The 22468-nt window shown below is 42.2% G+C and overlaps 1 protein-coding gene across 5 annotated transcripts; it reads right to left on the bottom strand.

Moving 5' to 3' along the window:
* Window positions 1-887: 887 nt before the first annotated feature.
* TMEM220 (transmembrane protein 220) lies at window positions 888-17497 on the bottom strand. 5 transcript variants are annotated; one of them, XM_061143492.1, is made up of 7 exons: window positions 17378-17492; window positions 16924-16991; window positions 16655-16684; window positions 12443-12503; window positions 10204-10327; window positions 8810-8869; window positions 888-2141 (listed from the first exon to the last, which is right to left on the bottom strand). In XM_061143492.1, exons 1-7 carry the CDS (start codon window positions 17469-17471, stop codon window positions 2006-2008), a joined length of 573 nt encoding a protein of 190 aa, XP_060999475.1. In that variant the 5' UTR covers window positions 17472-17492; the 3' UTR covers window positions 888-2005. The 5 variants fall into 5 exon arrangements, with proteins under 5 accessions (XP_060999475.1, XP_060999478.1, XP_060999476.1 ...); XM_061143495.1 differs by lacking the exon at window positions 16924-16991 and having other exon boundaries at window positions 17379-17497; XM_061143493.1 differs by lacking the exon at window positions 16655-16684.
* Window positions 17498-22468: the final 4971 nt, after the last annotated feature.

Genomic DNA, 22468 nt, shown 5'->3' on the forward strand with positions numbered 1-22468 from the left:
CCCAAACTCGGCGGCATAAACTGTGTGTGTGTGTTCTCTGACAGTTCCAGAGGTCATAAGTCTGGAAACATCTTCACCGGGCTGAGAGCACCATGTTGTCAGGGCCAGGGACTCTGGGGGATACTCTGTTTCCTGGCCATTTCTAGTTTCTAGAGCTGCGTGGCTTGCTGTCCTTGGCTCATGACCCCACCCTCTGCAGAGACAGCCTCACAGCCTTCTCCAGTCTCTTGCTGCTTTATTGTCACGTGCCTTTCTCCTCTTCTGTCTGTGTGGTCAGATCTCCCTTTGCCTGCCTCTTACAACAGTGATGGCATTGAGGGCTCACCCAGACAATCCCCATCTCAAGATCCTTACTCACATCTGCAAACTGCACATTGTGATGTAAGGTAACATTCAGGAGAATTGGGATCCGGTTACGTTTGAGGCCCTTTATTCACTTTACAGACTTGGCTATAATGTGCCCTCTGCACAGTGTCAAGCATTGCTTGGAGGCTGGGTAGGTCCTTACGGAATTTGAAAATAAGTCTGTTTCTTCATTTCTTGACTACTAGTTATATATACAAAAACTATGAATATGCACCATAAACGTACACTAGAACATTGAAATCCTTTATATAAGGAGACAAACTACCAGACTCACTTTCACTCTCCTGACATTGTTGGTGCTAATACTTTTTGAGTGAAATATTTCCTAAATCTCAGGAAACTCTTCACTATGGAGTTTGATGCCTGTGTATCATCAAACTATGGAGTTTGATGCCATCAACTAAAAGAGTTGCATCCAGATGCTTTAGAACAGCACCGACCAACAGAAACAACTTGTGAGCCACTTGGTAATTTGAAATATTTTAGCAGTCACATTTTAAAAAGTACACAGACACATAAAATTAATTTTCATAATATAATTTTGTTTATTCCAATACATCTAATGTTATTTCAACATGTAATCAATATAAAAATATTTTACATTCTTTTTATACTAAGTTTAAAATGTAGTGTGTGTTTTATGCCTATAATCCATCCATTTGGACAATAACTTTTCATTGGAAAAACCTGGTCTGTATTTAGGTACAAAATTTACAGTCGAAGAAGTAGATTCACATATTTCAGTTGTTCCAAACAAGCTTAAAGCAAGTGTTCCAAATACATGTAATCAGTGTCCTCATAATTGATGTTTGTAAATTAAAAAATTAAAACTTCTTCAGTAAGTACATTTCAAGTGCTCAATACAGCATGTGGCTTGTGGTCGCCAGATGGTGCAGCTCTGAAATGATCTCTCCAGAGCTACTTTTGGCATTCGTTAAGGATATGTGTATAGATTTTGGTCTTACTTTTCAATTACATGGTAATTAATATTCCCTCTCTGCTGCTTTTTGGTCCCAAATTCCTTTATTCTAACTAACTTTCCTTTCTTTCCAAGACATAGTTGTTCACTTTGTTCACCCGAAGTCCTCATTTAATTCACGGCACCTCATTTAATTCATGGTACCAGTCCAGTCTAACGATGTTAGTTCAAGGGCACAGCCCTCTTAAACTCCTATCTATCATTATCCAAACCCTGCTTCCCTCTGTTATCCTGTGCGGAGGACTTTATGTTTGGAATGCTCTCATGTTATCTACTTTAATCTTCACAATTATATAAATAAGTAGGCGGGCTGGTATTTATAGATAAAGAATTATCCAAAAGATAATTTCAGTTGGAATTCTTTAATTCCAAAAAAAGTAGATTTATATATTTCTCCAAGTCACATGGATAGTGATGAAGCAGAGTTGGGATTCATCTTTCTTAACTTTCCTACTACACTATGATAAAACAATGTCAGACCCTTCTCTTACTAGTCCCATCCAGTCCTGTGTTGTAAGCAGGCATACAAAGTTCTTAGGATTTAAAAAATAATTCATCTCTAGTAGTAACTCAACTGAAATAAATTCCTAGGAAGTCAGCTTGTTACAACCATGTTTATAAAAAATCAAGAACTCTCATTTTAGGAACAGGATTCTTCATTTAAATCACCGTCTTGCAGTGAGCTGGCCAGGAGGAGCGCATCTCCTTGTTTATATATATGTAGACCCAGGAGATAAACGGGAGAAGAGCGACTGTGGTAGCAATGGCCAGCTGAATTCTTCCACCACCTGGAGCCCTATAGACACACAAAAATGATTAGAAACAAAAATCCAATAAAAATTACTATTTGGTTTGGTAACAAATAAGAAGACTGAATTTAATAAAACATCACCGCATTTTTGTACAGTCTTTTTAATTTTTTAAATTGAAATATAATTCTTACTTGTAGTTCTTTATATGTTCCTACTGCAAATCCTTTTTTTTTTTTTTAATGTGTATTCTACATAGCTTTTCCCGCTCACTTAATAATGTGTTGTAAGGAACTGAGGTCATTGATTAAGCAGTGTTAAAATGGATCCTCACCTAATGATTTTAGTGTCCCGTTGAGGAAAACTTTTTCTCCTCAAGGTTTTGAAGATACTAAATTATCTTTTCTAAAAGTTTCATCATTTTGATTTTTACATTAGATCTATAATCTGCCTAGAATCGATTTTTATGAAAGTTGGAGGGGTTGTTTCTCTTTTTTCTGTATCGCTATTCAATTGATCCATCACTATTTATTGAAAAGATTATCCCAGAGTGCTACCATTGTCCTAAGTCAAGGGTCTATATGCACATGGAACTGTTTCTAGACTTTTGTTTCATTCACTTATCCTTTTGCCAGTATGGGTTTATTGTATACGGCCAAAGAATCATTATTTAGGTGTTCTTTATTTTAATATTGAGATCTTTAATTTCTCCCATAATGTTTTATAGTTTTTATAGTTTTGCTTGTAGGGATTTTGCATATCTCTGCTATATTTAGTCCTGGGGTGTTGATATATTGATATTATAAATGGAAACTTTTTATCATTTTCTGTTATTGCTGATTAAAAATAAGATTTTAGTAAATTGACATAGTATCCAGCAATCATGCCAAACTCACCTATTTGAAGAACATTTTAGATTTTTAAAAAATTTTCTACATATGCAATTAATGTCATCTGTGAATAAGGAAATTTAATTTTTCCCTTCCAATCCTTGGGCCATTTCTTTCTCTTTTTTTGCCTTATTGTACTGGCGAGGGCAAGCGCTAGGATGGTGGTGAGAAGTGGCAGCCGGGGCCACTCCTCACTCCTGATCTTAGAGGAAGTATTCAGCGGCTCACCATTAAGGGTTATGCTTTGGTATAGCTACTCTATCAGGGAGCTCAGTGCTAAAGAAGCTGCCTGCAATGCAGGAGACACGAGTTTGATCCCTGGGTCCAGAAGATCCCCTGGAGAAGGAAATGGCAACCCACTCCAGTATTTTTGCCTGGGAAGTTCCATGGACAGAGGAGCCTGGCAGACTACAGTCCACGGGTTCACAAAGTGTCAGACACGACTTAGCGACTAAACAACAACAACCCCTTATCAGGGTAAGTCTGTTTTCTATGAGTTTTTATTATAAGTGGCTGTTGGATTTTATCAAATGTTCTTTTTGTATAGATATTTTTTTCTTTCATTCTATTAATCTGGTGAAAAACATTGGTTGCTTTTCAAATGTTAAACTAACTGTATTCCTAGAAAAAACCCAGCTTGGTGGTTGGGTCATGAATTGCAGGACTTGATTTGCTAATTTGTTTAGGGTTTTTCCATTCATGGTCATGAATGAGATTGCTGTATAATTTCTTTTTTTCTTTCCTTTTTTTGGGTGGTAGGAGTAACATTCTTGTCAAGTTTTGGTATCCAGATTATTCTGCCCTTAACAAATAAACTGGAAAGTATTCCTTCTTTTTCTGTTCTCTGAAAGAGTTTGTTGAAGGTTGGCATTATTTCTTCTTTAAATATTAGGTAGAATTCTGCAGTTACGCCATTTAGAGTTTTCTTTTAGGAAAAGCTATCTACTCAATTTCTTTAACCATTGTAAGACCATTCTGAGTATTTCTTCCTATATCAGTTCTGACAAATTGTATTTCTCAGTGAATTTGTGCATTTCATGTACATTTTCATATTTATTGGGAAAAAGTTGTTAATAATATCTTATGATTTTTGCAGTATCTGTTACATGGGTAATAACTTTCTTTTTCATTCCTGATTATTGGTGTTTTGTGCCTTCCTTTCCTTGCTCTCTAATTATTTTTACCTTTTTAGTCTTGCTAGGGTTTATCAATATTATTAATCATTTCAGAGAATGAAATGTTGATTTTTTTTTTTATTTCATTGGTTTCTGCTTTTGTGTTTATTTTCTCATTATTTCTTTGGGCTTATTTTACTGTTATTTTCCTTCTTTAACTGGAGAATTCTTAACTTCTTGGAAGTTTAGCTCATTGATTTTTCAGCCTTTTTTTTTCTTATACATGTATTTAAGGCTATAAATTCCCCCATAAGCATGCTTTTTAGCCCCCATCCCACAAATTTTATTGTGTTATGTTTTCTTTATCATTTAGTTCAAAATATTTTCTAATTTTCATTGTGATTTCTTCCAGATGTTCTTTGGAAGTATATTTCCTGATTTCCAAACATACCGTGGTTATATAATTATTATTTTTGTTAATGATTTCTAGCTTAATTGCACTGTGGTCAGAGAACATACTCCATATTACAGTTCTTTGAAATTTGTTGGGACTTATTTCATGCTCAACATGAAGTATTTTTGTAAATATTCAATGTTTACTTGAAAAGAATGTGAATTCTGCTCTTCTTGGTGCTAGTGTTCTATATATGTCCATTAGGTCAAGTTTTTTATTGTGTAGCTAGTCTTTTATATCTTTATTGATTTTTTAAATCTTGTTCTGTTAGTAACTGGAAAAAGCATATTAAAGTTTCCCAAAATGATTGTTAATTTTTCAGTTTTTCTTTTTTGGCTTGTCAGTATTTATTTTATATATTTTGAGGCTATGTTGATTATATATCCTTTTTATTAATAAGTGGTGTTGAGATCACCAGAGAGCCAAAGGGGAGAAAGATAATATTGCATCCATTCTTTTTGCCATTATACTAGGATAAATTCTAAATAGGTCAGATTTAAATGTAAAAATGAAACCATACATGCATTAGGAGAAAACTTGGGTAAGTTACTTAAAACCTGAGAGGACGGAAAGTTTTCCTACCTGTGACTCCAGATCCAGAAGCAGTAAGGGAATGGATTGATCAATGTGGATACATTAAAGTATTTTTTCATGGCAAAGCATACTTTGCATGAGTAAAGTAAAAGGACAATAAAAGCAAAAAAGAATGTTCATCTTATATCACTGCTGCTGCTGCTGCTAAATCGCTTCAGTCTTGTCCAACTCTGTGTGACCCCATAGACGGCAGCCCACCAGGCTCCGCCGTCCCTGGGATTCTCCAGGCAAGAACACTGGAGTGGGTTGCCATTTCCTTCTCCAGTGCATGAAAGTGAAAAGTGAAAGTGAAGTCGCTCAGTCGTTTCTGACTCTTTGTGACCCCATGGACTGCAGCCTACCAGGCTCCTCCGTCCATGGGATTTTCCAGGCAAGAATACTGGAGTGGGGTGCCATTGCCTTCTCTGACCTTATATCACAGACAGGGTTAATAGTCCTAGTATGTAAAGAGCTTCTAAAAGTAGAGAAGACCAACTGCCTTAGAAACTGGTTAAACCTACATCTCTCAGAGATGAACTAACATGTATAAAAAAATGCAAATGGCTCTTAATCATACAAAAATATGCTCACCTTTGTTCCTGATAAGAGAAATGCAAGTGAAAGCTACTACCCGTTTCTCAACTATCCAATTAGTAAAACTTCAGAAATTTGACAGTATACTCTGTTGGTACCGTTTTTAATATCAAGCGATTAGATACAGTCTGAACAGTAGAGGGCTGGATGCATATACTGTGGACATATCAAAATAAGCAAAGTTAAAAAAAAAAAATAAGCAAAGTCTTTATATACCACAGAATGATCTCCAGGATGTGGTAAGGGTAAAACGAAGAATACAATTGTGTATAATGTGCTACCACTTTATGTAAGACAAGCAGGAGTACCAATGAATGCATGTATTTGCTCCATTAAGAAAGCATGGAAGGATAAACCACAAAGTAGAAAAAAGTTTTACCTATAGAGAAAGGGGGGGAATTAGGGTTGGGGGATAGAGAAGTTAGAGCCCTTTGAATGTCCTCTGTTTTGTAAATCTATATGTAGAACCATATAGATATTTTACATAATTATAAAACAAAATATATTTTAAATAAAGTATCCCTAGAAATTTAAAGTAAAATGAAATAAACTATGTATTCACTTGGTGAGATTAGCATACAGAGTAACTATTCCACGTAATTTGAATGTGCATCCCTTAAGTAGATATTCCCTAACAACAACAACACAAAGTACCTATTTTCTGTAATTATATTATTATTCTGAGATTGTGTTTGTATTATGGGATAAGTCAGATGAGTTATGTTGAGGTCTCTGAGACTAGAGATTTTTTGACATGATTAAAAGGAAATACAGATTTAAGATTGCTGATAAGTTTAAATGAAAACCTGTGTTCCTGAATTTGAATTCTAGGATCAACATGAACTCATAAGGGATTTTATCTTTAACTATATATATGTAAAAATATATATACATATAGCTACTTTATATATATTTTATATACTCATACATATGTATGCATATACATTTATGACACACATAATACACGTGTGTATATACACATACATGTGTACATATATGTGAATTTCCTAATTCTAACCACTAAAAAGAATGAACTCAATCCAGTAGTAGTGAGCACCATTTATACCCACAATGTGACCTCTAAATACTATTAGCTACCAAAAGTAAAGAAGGCTTTTGGGGGAAATAGTTGATTCCAGGTCTGGGGCATAAAATGTACACCTTAGCGTGGAACATTTTGTCATACCAGAAAGCAAGGAAGCAATCAAAATTTACTAAGACCAAAAAAACTAATAAAAGTTTACTAGGATCATGTTAAACAGAATTCTGAAGCCAGTGTGAAAAAGTGCCATTGATCAAAGATGGAACAGTCTAAGCAACTGCCATGGCCTGAAAAAACATCAAGTATGTTGAGATCTATGACTTTATAATGGTACTGTTACATAAACAAAACTCACTGGTCACTTCTGGAAGAGGCCCAGGCAAGAAAAACTCATTATTCTGAAAACCGGGCAATTAAGAGAATCAACTCCTTTTCCTCTTACGATTTGTATCTGAGTAGTCAAAGAATTGATAAGTAGAAGTTTTCAAAGTTTTCCAGGTAATAGCCAAGAAATTATATAATTAGAGTATCAGCATTCTGCAACTCAAATGAATTCGTGGATTTAGGCAATGGTCATGAAGATGTTATACTAATGTTACAGAGAAACAGCGAGGTGTGATGTACGTTATGATGGAAGTACATAACACCACCAATGAGGTGTTCTTGCCTGGTGGTGGTGGTGATGGTGGTGATGAGGATGACAAGAGGAGAAGGAGAAGAAGACAACGATGACCAGCCTGTGCCTAAGCCTGGGATCTTACCACCAGTTTTTAGGAAACACGGAGCACAGGAACAAGCCTTTATCATACAGTTGTGGAAATGTAAACAGTGGCTGGACAACTCAATACTGAATAATTACTGTTTTATTTTTGTGTGTGTATTGGTAGTAGAGTGGTTATTTTTTAAATGCTTACCTTTTAGAGACACATACCGAAATATATAAAACACAAAACAATATGATGTTTGAGATTTATTTCAAAATAATCAGGATAGTGGTACATGATACAAGATTGGATGTATGATAAATGTTGAAAATGGGTGATGAGTACATCTGATTCATTATATTTGTCTCTCTACTTTTGAATATGTTTGGATATTTCAAAATAAAAAAACAAAAATTTTTTCATTACCAAAAAATAGTCCCCTACTCTAATGCTGATTTTAAAGTCTACTTTTTAAAATTAAAATGTCTATACAGGCTTTCATTTGGTTGGTGTTTGTATACTGTGATTTTTCCATCTTTTGACTTTCAATCTTTCTGATTCTGTGTATTTAAGAGTTCTCTTTTGTAAGCAGTGTTTGGTTGGGTTTTTAGTCTTTTTATCTATTTTGAAAATCTTTGGATCTTTATTGGAATATTTACATTTAATGTAATTTCTCATATGTTTGAATGTAATTCTCTCTCTTAACATCTGCTTCCTGTTTCTCCATCTGTTCTCTGTTTTTCTTTTCTCCTTTCCTGCCTTCTGTACTCCTTTTCTCTTAGTGGTTACCTCTTAGATTATTTTCCTAAGATTTTTTTTAGATTATTTTTCCAATAATCTAAGGTTTTCTCTTAGATTATTACCACGTGAATCCTTGAGTTATCAAAGTCTGATATAAGTTAGTACTTTTACCCTTTTCAGATAATTCAAGGACCCCAGACTGCTTTAGCTCCATTTTTTTCCCTTCCAACTTACATGCTCAGTTGTCATGTATTTTTCTTTTTCTATTGCTGTTTTACAAAGTTAATATTCACATATATATATACCTCCAGTTTTATATTTTATTTGCTACTCACTTTTCCTCAATCTCCAAGCTTCCTTTTGAGATCACTTTCTCCCTGAAGGACACCCTCTTAGACTGGCAACTCCCTGCGATGACTCAGAAAACTGTATTGTGATATTCACAAAAGTATCAGTGATCGTGAAACACTGAGCCATCTATTGTTAGCTTCCCTTACAAAAAGGGAAGATTTCTCTCAAAAGATTCCTGGTTACATCTGTGTCAGTATTCTCATTCACCTGCTTGAGCACATCTGATTTTAACTGATGGGTCGAAAACTTACTTTGAAGAGCTGTGGCACAGACCCAGCCATGCTGCGATGATCACGAGACCAAACAGCTCCCTACAAAACAGCAGAGATTTCATTTTTTTTTTGAAGAGGCTGCAAGTGAGATGCATATCATTCCATTTTCTCCCTGACACTTGCTTCTGCTGATTGTCTGATGACTTCCTCCAAGATACAGAGCATCTACAATGACACTTGATTCTGCTGATTGTCTGATGACTTGCTCCAAGATACAAGCATCTACAAAATACTTTCAAGTCTGGCCATGACTCGTAAATTACTTTTGTCAGACCCTTTAAAGCCCTATATGAAAATAAATTTCATCTTATGAGGCAGATATGAACTTCATGATTGTTTCCCAATTTATAGATGAACAGAGAAACAACCAAAACAAAAACACAGATAAATCTACTTCATGTCATGGGGAAGAATACTACAGTCAAGAAGATAATCCCAGATTTGATCAGGCACACTCTTCATATTGTTTTAAAGGGGTCAGTGTTAGGCAGGTTGAGCTCAAATCAGTAATTCAAGTACACATTGTAGGAGACCAGGTCATGTCTTAGAGGAGAGGAATGATTTGTCGAATGAGTCAGTCTAATGATTTGGGGGTGGGTATATGCTTCTAGAATTATTTGTTAAAAGGTCGTATCTTCTACACAGAGTAGAACATAATTGTATTTGGCCAAGTACCACTTGGAAGCCCCTCTTTGATTTCACTGAATCTCGTGGGCTTCAAGTAGGTGGGGGTTGATTCAAACCATCTGGTCTGCATTCCCATCCCCAACCCGATCTAATTTCCAAAGATTAGGGCCTGTAACAGCAGCACAAAACCAGTGGGACTTAACCTACAGGACTCTCAGTCTTGGTGTTGGCAGATGTGGGACAGAAAGGAAAGGAATGGGGCTCTTTGTGAGGTCAGGGAGTCAAGGGTGAGGGGAAGCAGAGGAAGAGGTGATAAAACGAGCCAGTGATGGTGACAGAGGGTGCAGAGGACGAGATGTACAAGGGCAAGGCTGGCAGAGGTCCCCCTCTGAGGAGGCCGATCATATTTGTAAGTAGAGTTTGGCTTGTACCAGGACCGAACCCAAATGCTGACGGAGTTTTCACCTCATTAGACTGGACTGAACATTACTCTATGCCATCACTGCTCATCACAAGGGGGGCCAAGGTCCAACTGCCTGATGGTAATATAAGGTGATGTGCAGCATTTAAATCCTGGCTCCAGCTCCATCACTGCCTCAGTTTCTTTAGCATGTAAAGGAGATGATATCTTCCCTGCCCCTCGAGGTACTGGGGGAGTTAAATCACCACAGATAAGGTGTTGTGAAGACACAGATTTATAGTTCTTCCCCACCCCCTCCGAAGAGCGAAACCCACCACTCACTCACCTGCCTTCCTCCTCGTGCAAGAGGTTCTGTTTCTTATGAAGCAAGAGGTTGTATGCCAAGCTGATAGCCCACAGGCCACAAAGGATAATATGTATTGCAGACACACTCTTCCAAATAAAGTTACCTAAAAACAGATATCCTGGTGCTGTTAATCATGGAACCACGCCCCAGAGAAACAAGATTTCTTTGTATTGGCTTTTAATCTGCCTTCAGGGAAAGCATACAGAAAAGGCTGGGGTTTTTTATTTTTATTTTTTGGTTGTTTTGATTTGCCCTCAAATCAAAAGGTTAAAACAGGTGAAAATGATGTTTATAAACTTAAGTGGACATTTATTATTTTGGTTGTCCATTATCTCCCATTCGGATGCTGACTGACCCATCTTTTCTCTGGGGACCCACCCTTCCCACACTCTCAGTCCCGGTGTCCCAGACGACTGGACACTAACAAGGTCAATGTATTCCATTCCTTTGGTGACAGTGATTTGTCTCAGGATGAACATATAACCAATCAGGAGCACCAGCTCCATCCTGAGCTTTTGCGGAGCTATCAGGGAAGTGGATTCTAGATTCTGCTGGACCCAGCGTGGTGAAGCTGTGACCTTTGAGCGGCAGGGCCACCACGTGGAGCCCAGGGCTGAAGTGCAGCTGATGTGCAACTAAGCCTGCAGAGAAGTTTAAGTTCTGAGTCACCAGCAGCACCTGAAGCCAGCACCGCCCCAGCCTTTTCAGTAAAGGATCCCAGTACATCTCGCTTCAGCTTGTAGGCCATTTGAGTTGAGTATTTTTTCCTTGCTTGCAACTAATGGAGCCCTAATGGATACACCTTAAAGATGTAAACAGAATTCTAGGGGCCTGTACAAGAAGCCCATACATCTGGGTGACGGGAGTTTTCCCCACCCAGGCGGGAATCATTTGTCTTTATTCTAAGGCCCTGAGGAATTTCCAGCCCCACTAGTAGAAGCTGATTTAAAGAAAGTGAAAAATAACCTGCAGGACTGATATTCCCCACTAATAAGAAAATGTTAGTAAACAATGTAAAAAAAATTTTTTTTTCTGCTATAAGACACTTTTATAGGATGAAACTGTCCAACTTAGGTTTAGTGAATTTTTAGGGCTGTAAAAGGTGAAGCAGCTATGTTTTGCCCCTAACTGAGGCTGGTGACCTATGGCCCATACAAGCCAGCTAATGTAAGTGAATATTTTATATGTATTCTCACCTGGGATGTATGTGTAAGCAGTCCAAGGAGTAGGTTATGAAACAAATACACGATAAAGCCTCTGTGTTACACAGCCATTCACTGACGAACAAGTGTTGGGTACATGAGTTAGACATGATCCTGCTTTTAAGGGGCCTACAGTCTAGATGGAGGAAGCATATATAGAAGTGTGCAGGAAATTACTGGAGTTACTGTGATGGATTCCCTGGTAGCTCAGACGGTAAAGAATCTACCTGCAATGCAGGTGACCCAGGTTCGATCCCTGGGTCGGGAAGATCCCCTGGAGAAGGAAATGGCAACCCACTCCAGTATTCTTGCCTAGAAAATCCCATGAATGGAGGACCCTGGCAGGCTACATACCATGAGGTCACAAAGAGTTGGACACAACTGAGCAACTTCATTTTCACTTTCACTGTGATGGTACACAGGGATACTAGAAAGGGCAACATGTATTAATGAGAAATCCAGAGATTTCTATAATTACAGACATTATAGACAGTTTCTATATAATAGTTGCAATGCAGATACATAGGTATCTGATACACAGCAGTTCGTTCATTTTGAATGAATTCAAAATCAGAAAATGATGAACCAGAGTGGTACTGGGAGAAGGATTTGTATAGAGTAGATACATAATAGACATTGATCCCCACTGAGTATGGAGACAAAGTTAGCAGTTTGACTATTGCTGATTTTCCATTAGCTTAGTGGCTTAAGAAATAAGCGCAGTGACTGAAGCCCTTCTCTCTTGGGCTACGTGGCCTAACTGCTGTTCCACATTAGCATCAGAGATGCTGGGATCCAAGTGCATAAAGCCTGTCTTAGTATGGCACATCCGCATCAAGTTTTCCTGAAGATGGAAGGGGATGATCTAGATTGGAATTCACCTCCTCTTAGGATCAGAAGGAAGAGGAAAGACATGGAGGGCTCCAGTTTTTTTACTGGGAGTTGGGTAGACAGACTCTCATTATTAAAAGGAAATCTGATGTTTCCTATCACCATTGAGAATTCAAGGTTCATACCTGTGACAAGAGGGTTAAGTCCAACAAGCAGGGTCAGAGTGGCAGGAATTGTATACACAACCTGTGAGCAGAAAGAGAGGAAATTACAGGGGTAAGAAGGATGCCCAATATAGGAGATGTTCAGAGACCTTTAGGGAGTAAAGAAAGACAACACCAGTGGTGGCCCCATGTGCCATGATTTACCTCCAGCTTTTAGTAACAACCAAGGAAGTGGTAACCTCTGCTTTTACGGCACTTACCATGTCAGGGTGTCATTTTATCTGACTTCTTCCTAGACTGTAGGCTCTTCCAGGAAAGACTTATTCATTTTCAAGCTCTAGCAGTAAGCAGAGCTCTGATCTCAAGACACAGTGACCTCCTAATCTCTCCCAAGCAACATCCATGCCTAAATGCCCTTCCCCTACTTTTCAAAAATTGCTCTATAAAAAGTAGGACCCAAGCAGCCATAATTAGCTATGTGGCCCTGCTGGGTCTAGACCCATGGACCATCCAGCCCCATATTCCATCTCTGCAAGTGAGACCACAGAAAGTTTACTAACAGTGTATGGATCACATGTGCCCAATAAGTTCAGGTTCTTCATTTCTGAAACTGGTAACTTGTTTAGGAGTTGCGAAGACTGGTGCTAAAGAGGCCTCATTCACAGCAAGTAGGCAGATTCTAGAAAAACCTATTGCTTGTGTGTCGTGGGCAGAGGACAAGCAGAGGTGGGAGGTTTATAAGAAGCATGGGGGCCTCCCCAGAAATGTAGCTGTGAGCCACATCAATCGTGATGCCTAGTTAGAAACCATTAGTTTATCTGGATGTTGTCAGGGCTCAACATTTTAAGTGATCTGCTGTCACTGTGAAAACACACCTGTCTTGACCCTGGGGAGAGATGGTATCTGTATTAAAGACCATGTTCATCCCTCCCAAAGGGTCCCCAGTGATGACTGGAATATCAGCTGGTACCAACATTTGCAAGGACAACCATGCTGCTGAGGGTTAGACCAGATGTTAGAGTGCATATGAATTATCTGGAAGTCTGATTAAAATGCAGATCTGATTCCAGAGGTTTGGGGTAGGACCCAAGATTCTGCTTTTCTAATAAGCACCCAGGGGACACTGCTGCTGTTGTTCCAAGGGCCACACTTAGAGCAGTAAGGGGTTAGTTAGTTCCCACCAGTAAAAAAGAGACTGAGACAGACTGGCAGACAGAAATTAAACACATACACATCATACAATATTTAACTGTGCTCTCCATAGGAAGTGTTTGGCAGAGATTTTTTTTTTTTTTTTTTGGCAGAGATTTTTAAATGTGCATTTAAGTATAACAGATATCTGTGATTCATAGATTAAAGGGTCTAAGATCTTCTTATTTCAATGTATTGTAAACACATGAACAGGACAAATCTTTAAGTAATAGTTTCCCATGGTAGCTGTGCCATGCTAATCCTTATTTAAATGCTTATCTCTGTTTTGAATGAGATTAAGGATTCTTTTTACATGCAGAGACTGAAAGTAATTGTTTTTAGTACACAAGTAAAAACAATGCACAGTATAAACACTCAGTAATGAACTCAGCAGAATCCACATATAATGGTCTTTTATCTTTTTGTTGGTGGATTTTTTAAACTAAAGGGTATTGTAATATTTATTTACTGTATTTAGTTTAATTGAACATATAGCCACTGAGACCCACGACAGTCATTTCTAACAATGCTCTCCCCGTCTCCGTGCCACTATAAAAACTAAAAAAGCCAATTTGTTTTCTTAGCCTTTTTAGCAGTGAGGAGCCATCATGTTCTAGCAATGAAATGTACAGAGAAGTCTTCTGGAGGCAAGGCTGATACGTAGAGCCCTTAACACTCAATATGCGTGGGTACTGACCAAGCAGGATGGATCCTAGACCATAAGCCTTATTAGTAGTAATATGTACTAACTGGATAGCAGCCTGTCTGGGGAGCTTCTTGGGAAACATTTGCTCCCTGATGAAAGGGAGAAGCAGGACAGGAGGAAAACTGGTTTTGGTCCTGCCTTGTTTCTTCCTACTTGTGATGCTTTTGTCTAGGGATGAGATGTCTGGAGCTACAGCAGCCATTCTGTAAACATGAAAGGATATATCACCTACCCATTGAGGATTGGCAGAGAAACAGGAAAGCAAGCCCAGGTCCTTGATGACACTGTTGACCATTAAGCAGCTGCCTCTAGACTTCTCATGAGATGGTCTGTATGTTTAGAATCTGATGCTAGTCAGATATTCTGTTATTTGCTCCTGTATGCATCCTGATACAAGTATACTCCATGAACAATTTGTGGTAGGGAACATGGGCATCAGTCAGGTACAGTACAAGCCCCCAGGACCCAGTAACCTAGTATCAGTTCATCCGTGTGTTCATTCTTCCACTCTAAGAGTCAATCTGGGAAGGACTGCCATAGGAAAGCTCTATGCTAGGTTGCCAAGCAAGAAGAGGGAACTGGCCCCTGACCCCTGGAAGCTGGCATATACAGAGCCAACTCTAAGGCAAAGCAGAATGAGTTAGTGCTACAGTGAAGGTTCAAAGGAAGGCTGCTTGGAACTTATGGGAAAGAGGTGGAGAGATTTTGTGGTGAGATAACATTTGAGATAGACCTGGACACTTAAATAGAGTCTGACACAGAAATTCTCAGGGCAAGGCACAGAAGTACTATAGGTGGACTAGTCTTCCAAGCCCAAGTTGAAAAGGTAGGTTAGGGCCATATTGTAGAGGGCCAACTTAAGACATCTTGGGAAATGATGAAAGTTTCTGTCAGGAAGCAATATGTGGGAAGAATTACAGGAATGTAAGAGATTAGAGGCAGCTCAAAGAATTAGAAAGGACCCATAAGGGTCCACATGGGAGGTAATGGGGGGCTAAACTGGAAGTGAGTGAGGATGTCTGTGGGGGTCCGGTGTTGATGCTCAAATTCCATCATCCAAGCATGATGTAAAAGGTAAATGTATAGATACTGTACAGATAAGCAATTAGACCTACACTGCTTTTTGGTGGATTGCTTTGTTCATTTTGTTTTTTGAGGGGCTCTCAAAGATAGTAGTAAGAAAACAGATTATTAGAGATGGCTGAGGTTTTGAGCAAGGATGACTCAGAATGACTCTGCTGATAACAGAAAGGGTGAGTCAGGAGGAAGAATGGGTTTTAGAAGGAAAGATGCTGAAAAGGACCTTGTGCATATTTGAGGAGCCACCACGTACTGGTGGACGGATCTAGGAGTCTTTTGGAAATTCACCATTAAGCTGGATAGTTGGAACTGCAGGAGAAATAACATTTGGAACTAAGGACATAGACTAGAGTGCTGAGGAAGAGGCCATTTGATTTGATGCTGGGACATGAGAATCTGGACAATAAGAATATCAGAATGTAGTTATATTTATATGTGATATTATATGTAATGTTATTCCAAATGCTTTCACTTGTTGCTACTTGAACAAAGTCAACATTATTCCAAAGCTTAAGATCATCTCATCGGTGATATTGTATAGTCTTAGGTGCCTCTGTTAAAAGAAACAAAATCCAGATATTTCAGAAAATGTGTGGAACAAATCCCCCCCTCCTCTAAATGGTTTAGTCAGAGTATCAGTTCAGTGTATACTGTAGGTTTTATGGGCTTTAATTACTTTTTGTGAATATTACTCACTGAATTAGCAGAACCACAGACCTTAAGCCTGCCATTTTCTGGTCAAACGTTTGTTGGAGTTTCTGGGTAGAAATTCATGAGGATTGGTTCACACGACCTTGAGAGGTCTACTCTGTCTTCAGAAAAGTGTTCTCAGTTGGCCTGTTTTATTCAAAGGGAATACAGCTGAAAGACCCCTGTATCTATGGAAAATTCTGAATTCTCAATTTGATCCTTCTCCTCCTAATGTTTTCACATTTCCCTGGTGGTTCAGACGGTAAAGAATCTGCCTACAATGCAGGAGACCCAGGTTCGATCCCTGGGTCAGGAAGATCCCCCGAAGAAGGCACTGCTACCCACTCCAGACTGGTGGCCTACAGTCTATGCAGTGGCAGAGTCAGATATGCTTGAGGAACAAACATTTTCACTTTTCTTCCTAATATTTTAGGAAAAGGCGCTTACTAAGGAGTTGATTTCTAAGCTCTTAGGTACACGAAGCAGGGAGGAAGGCAAACAGACACACTGCATGTTTCGTGCAGTTCCCTGATTCTTTTAGGTATGGGAGAGCAGTCCATACTCACCATCCACAGTTCTGCATCCGGATCGTTCACCTGGAACGCCACAACAGCAGCATTAGCCCCAGGCTCTCAGTTCTATTCCAGTATTTGGTCTGCTCTTCATTCATGTCGGCCATTTGCTAAGCCGAGCAGGAGGCTACATAGGAGTAAGACAGTCTAGCCGATGGGGTGTGTGTGTGTATACGTGTGTAGGGGGTGCTTCTGGCTGTGTGTGTGTAGGGGGTGTTTCTGGCTGGCCCCAGCACCTGGTTTGAACACACAGCCACACTTACTTGTAAAGAAGTGCACAGAGGCTCTGCGAAGTGTGGGCCAAGCCCAGAACGGGTGTTTAAACGGTCCTCCAGTCCCAAGAAATGAGGAAAGCTATGGCGAGGGGGCCCCAGATCTTACTTGAAAGGATAATTAGCTGTTAGGGTTTTTGTTCTGCTTGCTCTCCGAGCTGTGCACCAGCCTTGCCCCCGGGCTGCCTTTTTATAAAGGTCCTCCGCAAAGAGACACGCGCCAAACCAGCTCCTTCCAGCCAGTGAGCAAATGGGGTCATGTGACGGCATCTGTGTCTCAGCCCAGACGGGGTGGGGGTTCCCGAAGCATCAACCCTAACTCCCGCCCTCCGCGTACCGGGCCGGCTTCTGCAACCCCGCCGGTCGGTCGGTCTACACCGCAACCGGCCAGGAGTCGGAGCCCGGTGCTCCCCTCCCGCCGCCCCCGCATGGCCCGGGGCGCTGACCTGCACAAAGGCCGCCAGCGCGAAGAAGGCACCCATGAGCCAGTTGCAGGCGCGCCACAGGCCCCGCGGCCCGCGCCCCGCCGCCGGCGCCATGGTCTGGCGGACGGGCTGGGACGGGCCGGGACAGGACGGGCCGGGCGGGGCGCGGGTCCGCAGGGCGGTGCGGCCCACCTCCGGCCCCTCCTCCCTCCCCGCCCTCTCCCCTCCTCCCTCCCGGCCCCCTCCCCTCCTCCCGCCCGCTCGCCCGCTCGCTCGCTCGCTCGCCAGCCGGAAGGTCCGGGGCCACGGGCCGGCGCGCGCCAGGGCGGGAGGGGCGCTGAGCGGATTTCCCTGTGGGCCCCCATTCGCTCCTCCCCAAACGTGGGGAGGCGCGGGGGTCTGCCCATTTCACAGACGCGGAGAGTGAGTCCCAGGGCGCCCGCGTGGCCGCCCCAGCATCTCACAGCTGGTCCGTGGGGGCAGGAACTTGCCCCTGAACCCAGAGAGGTGTAACTCCCAACACCAGTTTTCACTAAGGCTGTCTTCCCCATATTTAAAAAAAATTAGAGGAAATTAGAAGGGAGGGAGAGAGGAGCGAAGGAATGAGAAAAAAAAAAAGGTGTGTGTATGTATGCGTGTGAGTGCGCGCCTTCTGGTTAGTGTTGATGCATTTCTTTTCAAAGCTCGGAAACTTTCAAAGCGCTGTAAGCATTATGGTAATTTCTTAGAGTGACGACAGTGATATTAGCATCTCATACAGCTCACAGATTTTCTGAAGACAGCCTCGTTTATCTTCATGGGCTTTTATTATCAGAGGTATTTACATATTATACATATTTACAATTCTTTCCCACCACCAAAACCAACAAGATCTCCACACGTTTTGCTCATGAATTTCTTATGAACTAAAGACACTTGAAATATTCACTGTTCTCCCCTCGCTTGTTTTACGGGCCTTTTTTTTTTTCTGATTAGTTCTTCGTGGGGCTCATTTACACATCCATAGGCCTCATCATTTTTGCTGTTCTGAAAAGTCTTAATCCCTTCAAATCATCAGCGTGTACTCCTGTGCTCCTCTCCTTTTTGCTAAATCTCCTAAAACTCTTTTAGGGTTTTTTTTTTTCTTTCTTTCTCTGTTTCATTCGTTTCAAAGAATGCTTATTTCAGGAACACGGGCCGCCTGGCCCCCTTACTTGGTGTAGGGACCACAAAGGGGACTTACTGTGCGCACTCCAGGAAGGTTCGAAGACTGGATCTTTATAGAGAAAATTACCATCAAATGAGGTCACATGGGTGAACCCTTATCCAGTATGACCAGTATCCAGGAAGAGATATATACACAGACATATGCTGAGTACATAGCGATAAGACAGCCGTCTGCAGACCAAGGAGAGAGGCCTCGAGAGAAAACAAGCCTGCTGACACCCTGATCTTGCCCTCCCAGCCTCCAGAATTATAGTCAGATAATAGATGTTTGTTGCTTCACCTCCCTAGTCTGTGGTACTTTGTTGTAGTGGTTTTGCAAAGAAATACAGGAAGTGATCACAGTACCTGCTCTGCCAGCCAAACAGAGGTATGGGAGGCAAGAAAGAGTGGTGGGCAAATGCCTTATAAACCGTCGCGTGCTGTACAGCCACCCAGAGTTTTCTATTCTCAGTGTTGACCAGGACATTCATGGCCATTGTGTGGACATCTGTTGTTTTTGCTGGTGCAGGGTTCATCCCCCTGCTTCTAGGGTCAGCATCCCAGTTATTGGGGAGGGACCCTGTCTCCCAGCCTCAGGGCATGTGTACTAGGAGGGCTGTCATGAGACAAGCAGGTGACCCTTGTCTGCTGGCTGGCACAGCCCATCCTCCTGACCATAGCCTCTGGATCTAAGGTGGTGTGTGATTCAGATTGCCCAGGGGCAGTCCTAGGACCTGTATTGGAGGGAGGATTGCCAGATAGCATACAGGGTGTTTAATTGCATTTGAATTTCAGATCAACAAGGAATAGTTTTTTTATTGTAAGTGTGTCCCAAATATTTGCTAAATCCAGTAACCCTAGCTGGAGCATTAAAGAGAAGTGTGTTGAGCTGGTACTGTGTAAGATAGAGTTGCTGGGAGAAAGCTTTTCTGAAGTTGAGTCCAGGTGGGGGAAGCAGAGCTCAGAGATAAGGAAGGCAGGTACCTGGTAACATCAAGTGAGGCTCTGGGTCTAGTCCCACTGGGAACATCTCGCCACCCTTCAGCTTCATGAGTCAACACAGTCCCTCCTTCCATATAAGCCTGTGTGGGTGGGGTTTTTTTTTACCACTCACAACACAGAATGATGACTTTAAAATCACAATTTGACAGTTACGCCAATGCTTGAAATCCTCTAAATCTTCCTGCTGTATGTTTGTCCAGCTTTTGCAAACACAGGGAAGAGAAAGCTTAGCCTGAGAAGTCATGAGAAATAAGTTTAAGTGACTCCAGTTTCCCAGAGAGCTCTGCTTGAGAAGTCACTCCATTTTTTCCCTTCTCATCTATGGTGTTACCCACCGCAGGGAGGATGAAGTTTGGAAGGGAGCAGCGGCCTGTCAGTGCTGGCTTCCCTCTGCAGAAAGGCTGGCAGGAGGGGTCTTCACGCTGCTGGACTGCCCCAGCCTGCCAGGTCAGTGATAGCGTCTGAGAGCAGGTGGGGTACTGGTGTATATGTGTGTCGTCCTTGCTTCTGGACTGTCCCACAAACTGTTGGAGGAAAGGACTATAACTTACGTATTTTTATTCCCCTCCCACAGTACCTGGCCTACCTGGATACCACTGGTATCCGACAGTGAGTGGGGATGCCTTGAGTTGTAAGGATATTGCTGAAAACTGGGTTTGATGGTGGTGGTTCGGGGTGGGTGGGGAGAGGGGCACATACTAGTTAACAGGCATTGGGCCTGCTGGCTCAGGCAGTCATCTGAGCACTTAATTTAGGTTAACTCATTTCATGTCCACAACAGATCAATTACATAGATACTGTTATTACCCCCATTGAATGGATGAAGAAACTGAGGCATAGACTAGCCTTTGAATACACTGGTTGAGAAAAACCCCAGCTTTCTGAGCTTTGAGTCAGAACTGGACATCTCCAAGCCAGTGGGGAGGCTTCCTCTGGGTTTGTGGAAGCCGTGGGTGGAGTGGGCCCAAGGCTCTCTCACCCATGACAGAGAAGTAGCTGCTTTTGTGGCATAGCCTGGGGAGGAGACCTTGAGACACACGCAGGAGGCGCCGTCCCTCAGGGCCTGCTTGGAGCCATCTTCCTTATTTCTTAGATATTTTCAAGATCAGAGAGATTTTCCAGCCAGACCTTGACTTGCAGAGCCTGATTAAACAAGGCTATATGTGGAGGGAGGTAGGCAGGTCTTTGCAGCCCCTTGTCTCCAATCCTGATTCTGATTTTCAGACCAGGCCGAGAACTGTGGCTGTCCACAAGGTGGCGAGCTTCTGCCACCAACGGCCCTGCCGGGAGGAGGGAAGGGAAGGCAGAGAGGGCCGGCAGTGCTCCCCGGACTACCTGTACTACGTGGCTGTGATGTAGCCTTTCCAGGTGGGTATGAGGTTGGTATCAGCCTGAGGTGAAGACAGACAAACAGAACTTTGTACCAGGAAGTGCTGGTCCCCGCTGGGGTGTTACTGACACAGAGCTACACTTTGCCCTGTGTCTGGCAGAGCTTCAAACTGTTTGCCCTCCTAAGATTCCAGCAAAACCAAATATGCTTAAGAGGAGCCATCGCTTCTAATACCAGAGCATTCCAAAACTAAATAATAAGGAGAATAGCTGTCATTTATTGAGTATTTTCTGTGAGCCCGGCTGCTATCCTTTCAGCTCCTTGACATCTTAGAGTCACAAATTCTACGTTTCTAAACCTAAATTCTTCTTCCCATCCCACAGGACCTGCCCCCCAGCCACCCACCCCACGCCTCGCCCCCCCCCCCCCCCCCACCGACTCTGGGACTGAACCTCCCGTTTAGTCACTCTTTGCATTGGTTGCCTGGGGCTGCCTTAGCAAAGGATCCATCACCAAACCGGCGGCTGCAAACCGCAGACATATGTACTCTCTCAGAGTTCTGGAGACCAGGAGCTCAAATTCAAGGTGTCAGCGGGCAGCGTGTCCTTTCTATCTCTTCCAGCTTTGGGGACCTTGTGGCCGCACCAGGCCAGTCTGTGCCTTTCGGGCGTCTGTGTCTTCTCCCCTCTGCCTCTTACAAGTAAACTTATCCTTTAATGTGGGTCCACCCAGGTAACGCGGGATCATGTCATCTCAGTCGTACCTGCAGGACCCTCTTTTTAAGTAAGGTCACATTCACAGATTCCAGAGGCTGGGACATGGACATGCCTTTTCAGGGGACCGTCATTCAGCTCACCGCACTTTAGGAACCTAGGAACTGCCCTTGACAGTGAACCTAGGAATTGACACCTCCCTTCCCCTCCCACCTTGTGATGTCCTCCACTGATTCCGGTAGATTCTTCTGCCTGATGTCTCTTCACCATCACTGCCAATACCCAGTCCACGCTGTCAGCACTTCCACCCTAATCTCCTGACTGGAATCCACATGCCCACCCTGCTGTGGACTGAACTGTGCTCCCCGCGCCCCCATTCATGTATTGAAGCTCTAACTCCCACCGTGACTGCATTGGGCAAAGGCCCTTTAAGGAGATGCTGCTGCCGCCGCCGCTGCTATTTAATCACTCAGTTGTGTCCAACTCTCTGCGACCCCATGGACTGTAGCCCGCCAGGCTCCTCTGTCCGTGGGATTCTCCAGGCAAGAATACTGGAGTGGGTTGCCAGACCTCCAGGGGATCTTCCTGACCCAGGGATTGAACCTGCTTCTCCTGCATTGGCAGGTGGATTCTTTACCACTGAGCCACCTGAGAAGCCCCAACTAAAGTTAAAAGAGGTTGTAAAGGTGGGGCCCTAGTCTGAGGGGACTGGGGTCCCTTTAAGAAGAGGAAGAGGCACAAATGATCTCTCTGTCCACACGTGCACCGTGAAAAGAATGTGAGGACCCAGCATAAGGCTGGCCGTCTGCAAGCTCGGAAGAGAGACCTGGTGGCACCTCCATCTAGGGCTCCCATCTCCAGGGCCCTGAGAAGATGCGTTT

Source organism: Dama dama, chromosome 5 (assembly GCF_033118175.1).
Source record: "Dama dama isolate Ldn47 chromosome 5, ASM3311817v1, whole genome shotgun sequence".
Classification (NCBI taxonomy): Eukaryota; Metazoa; Chordata; class Mammalia; order Artiodactyla; family Cervidae; genus Dama; species Dama dama.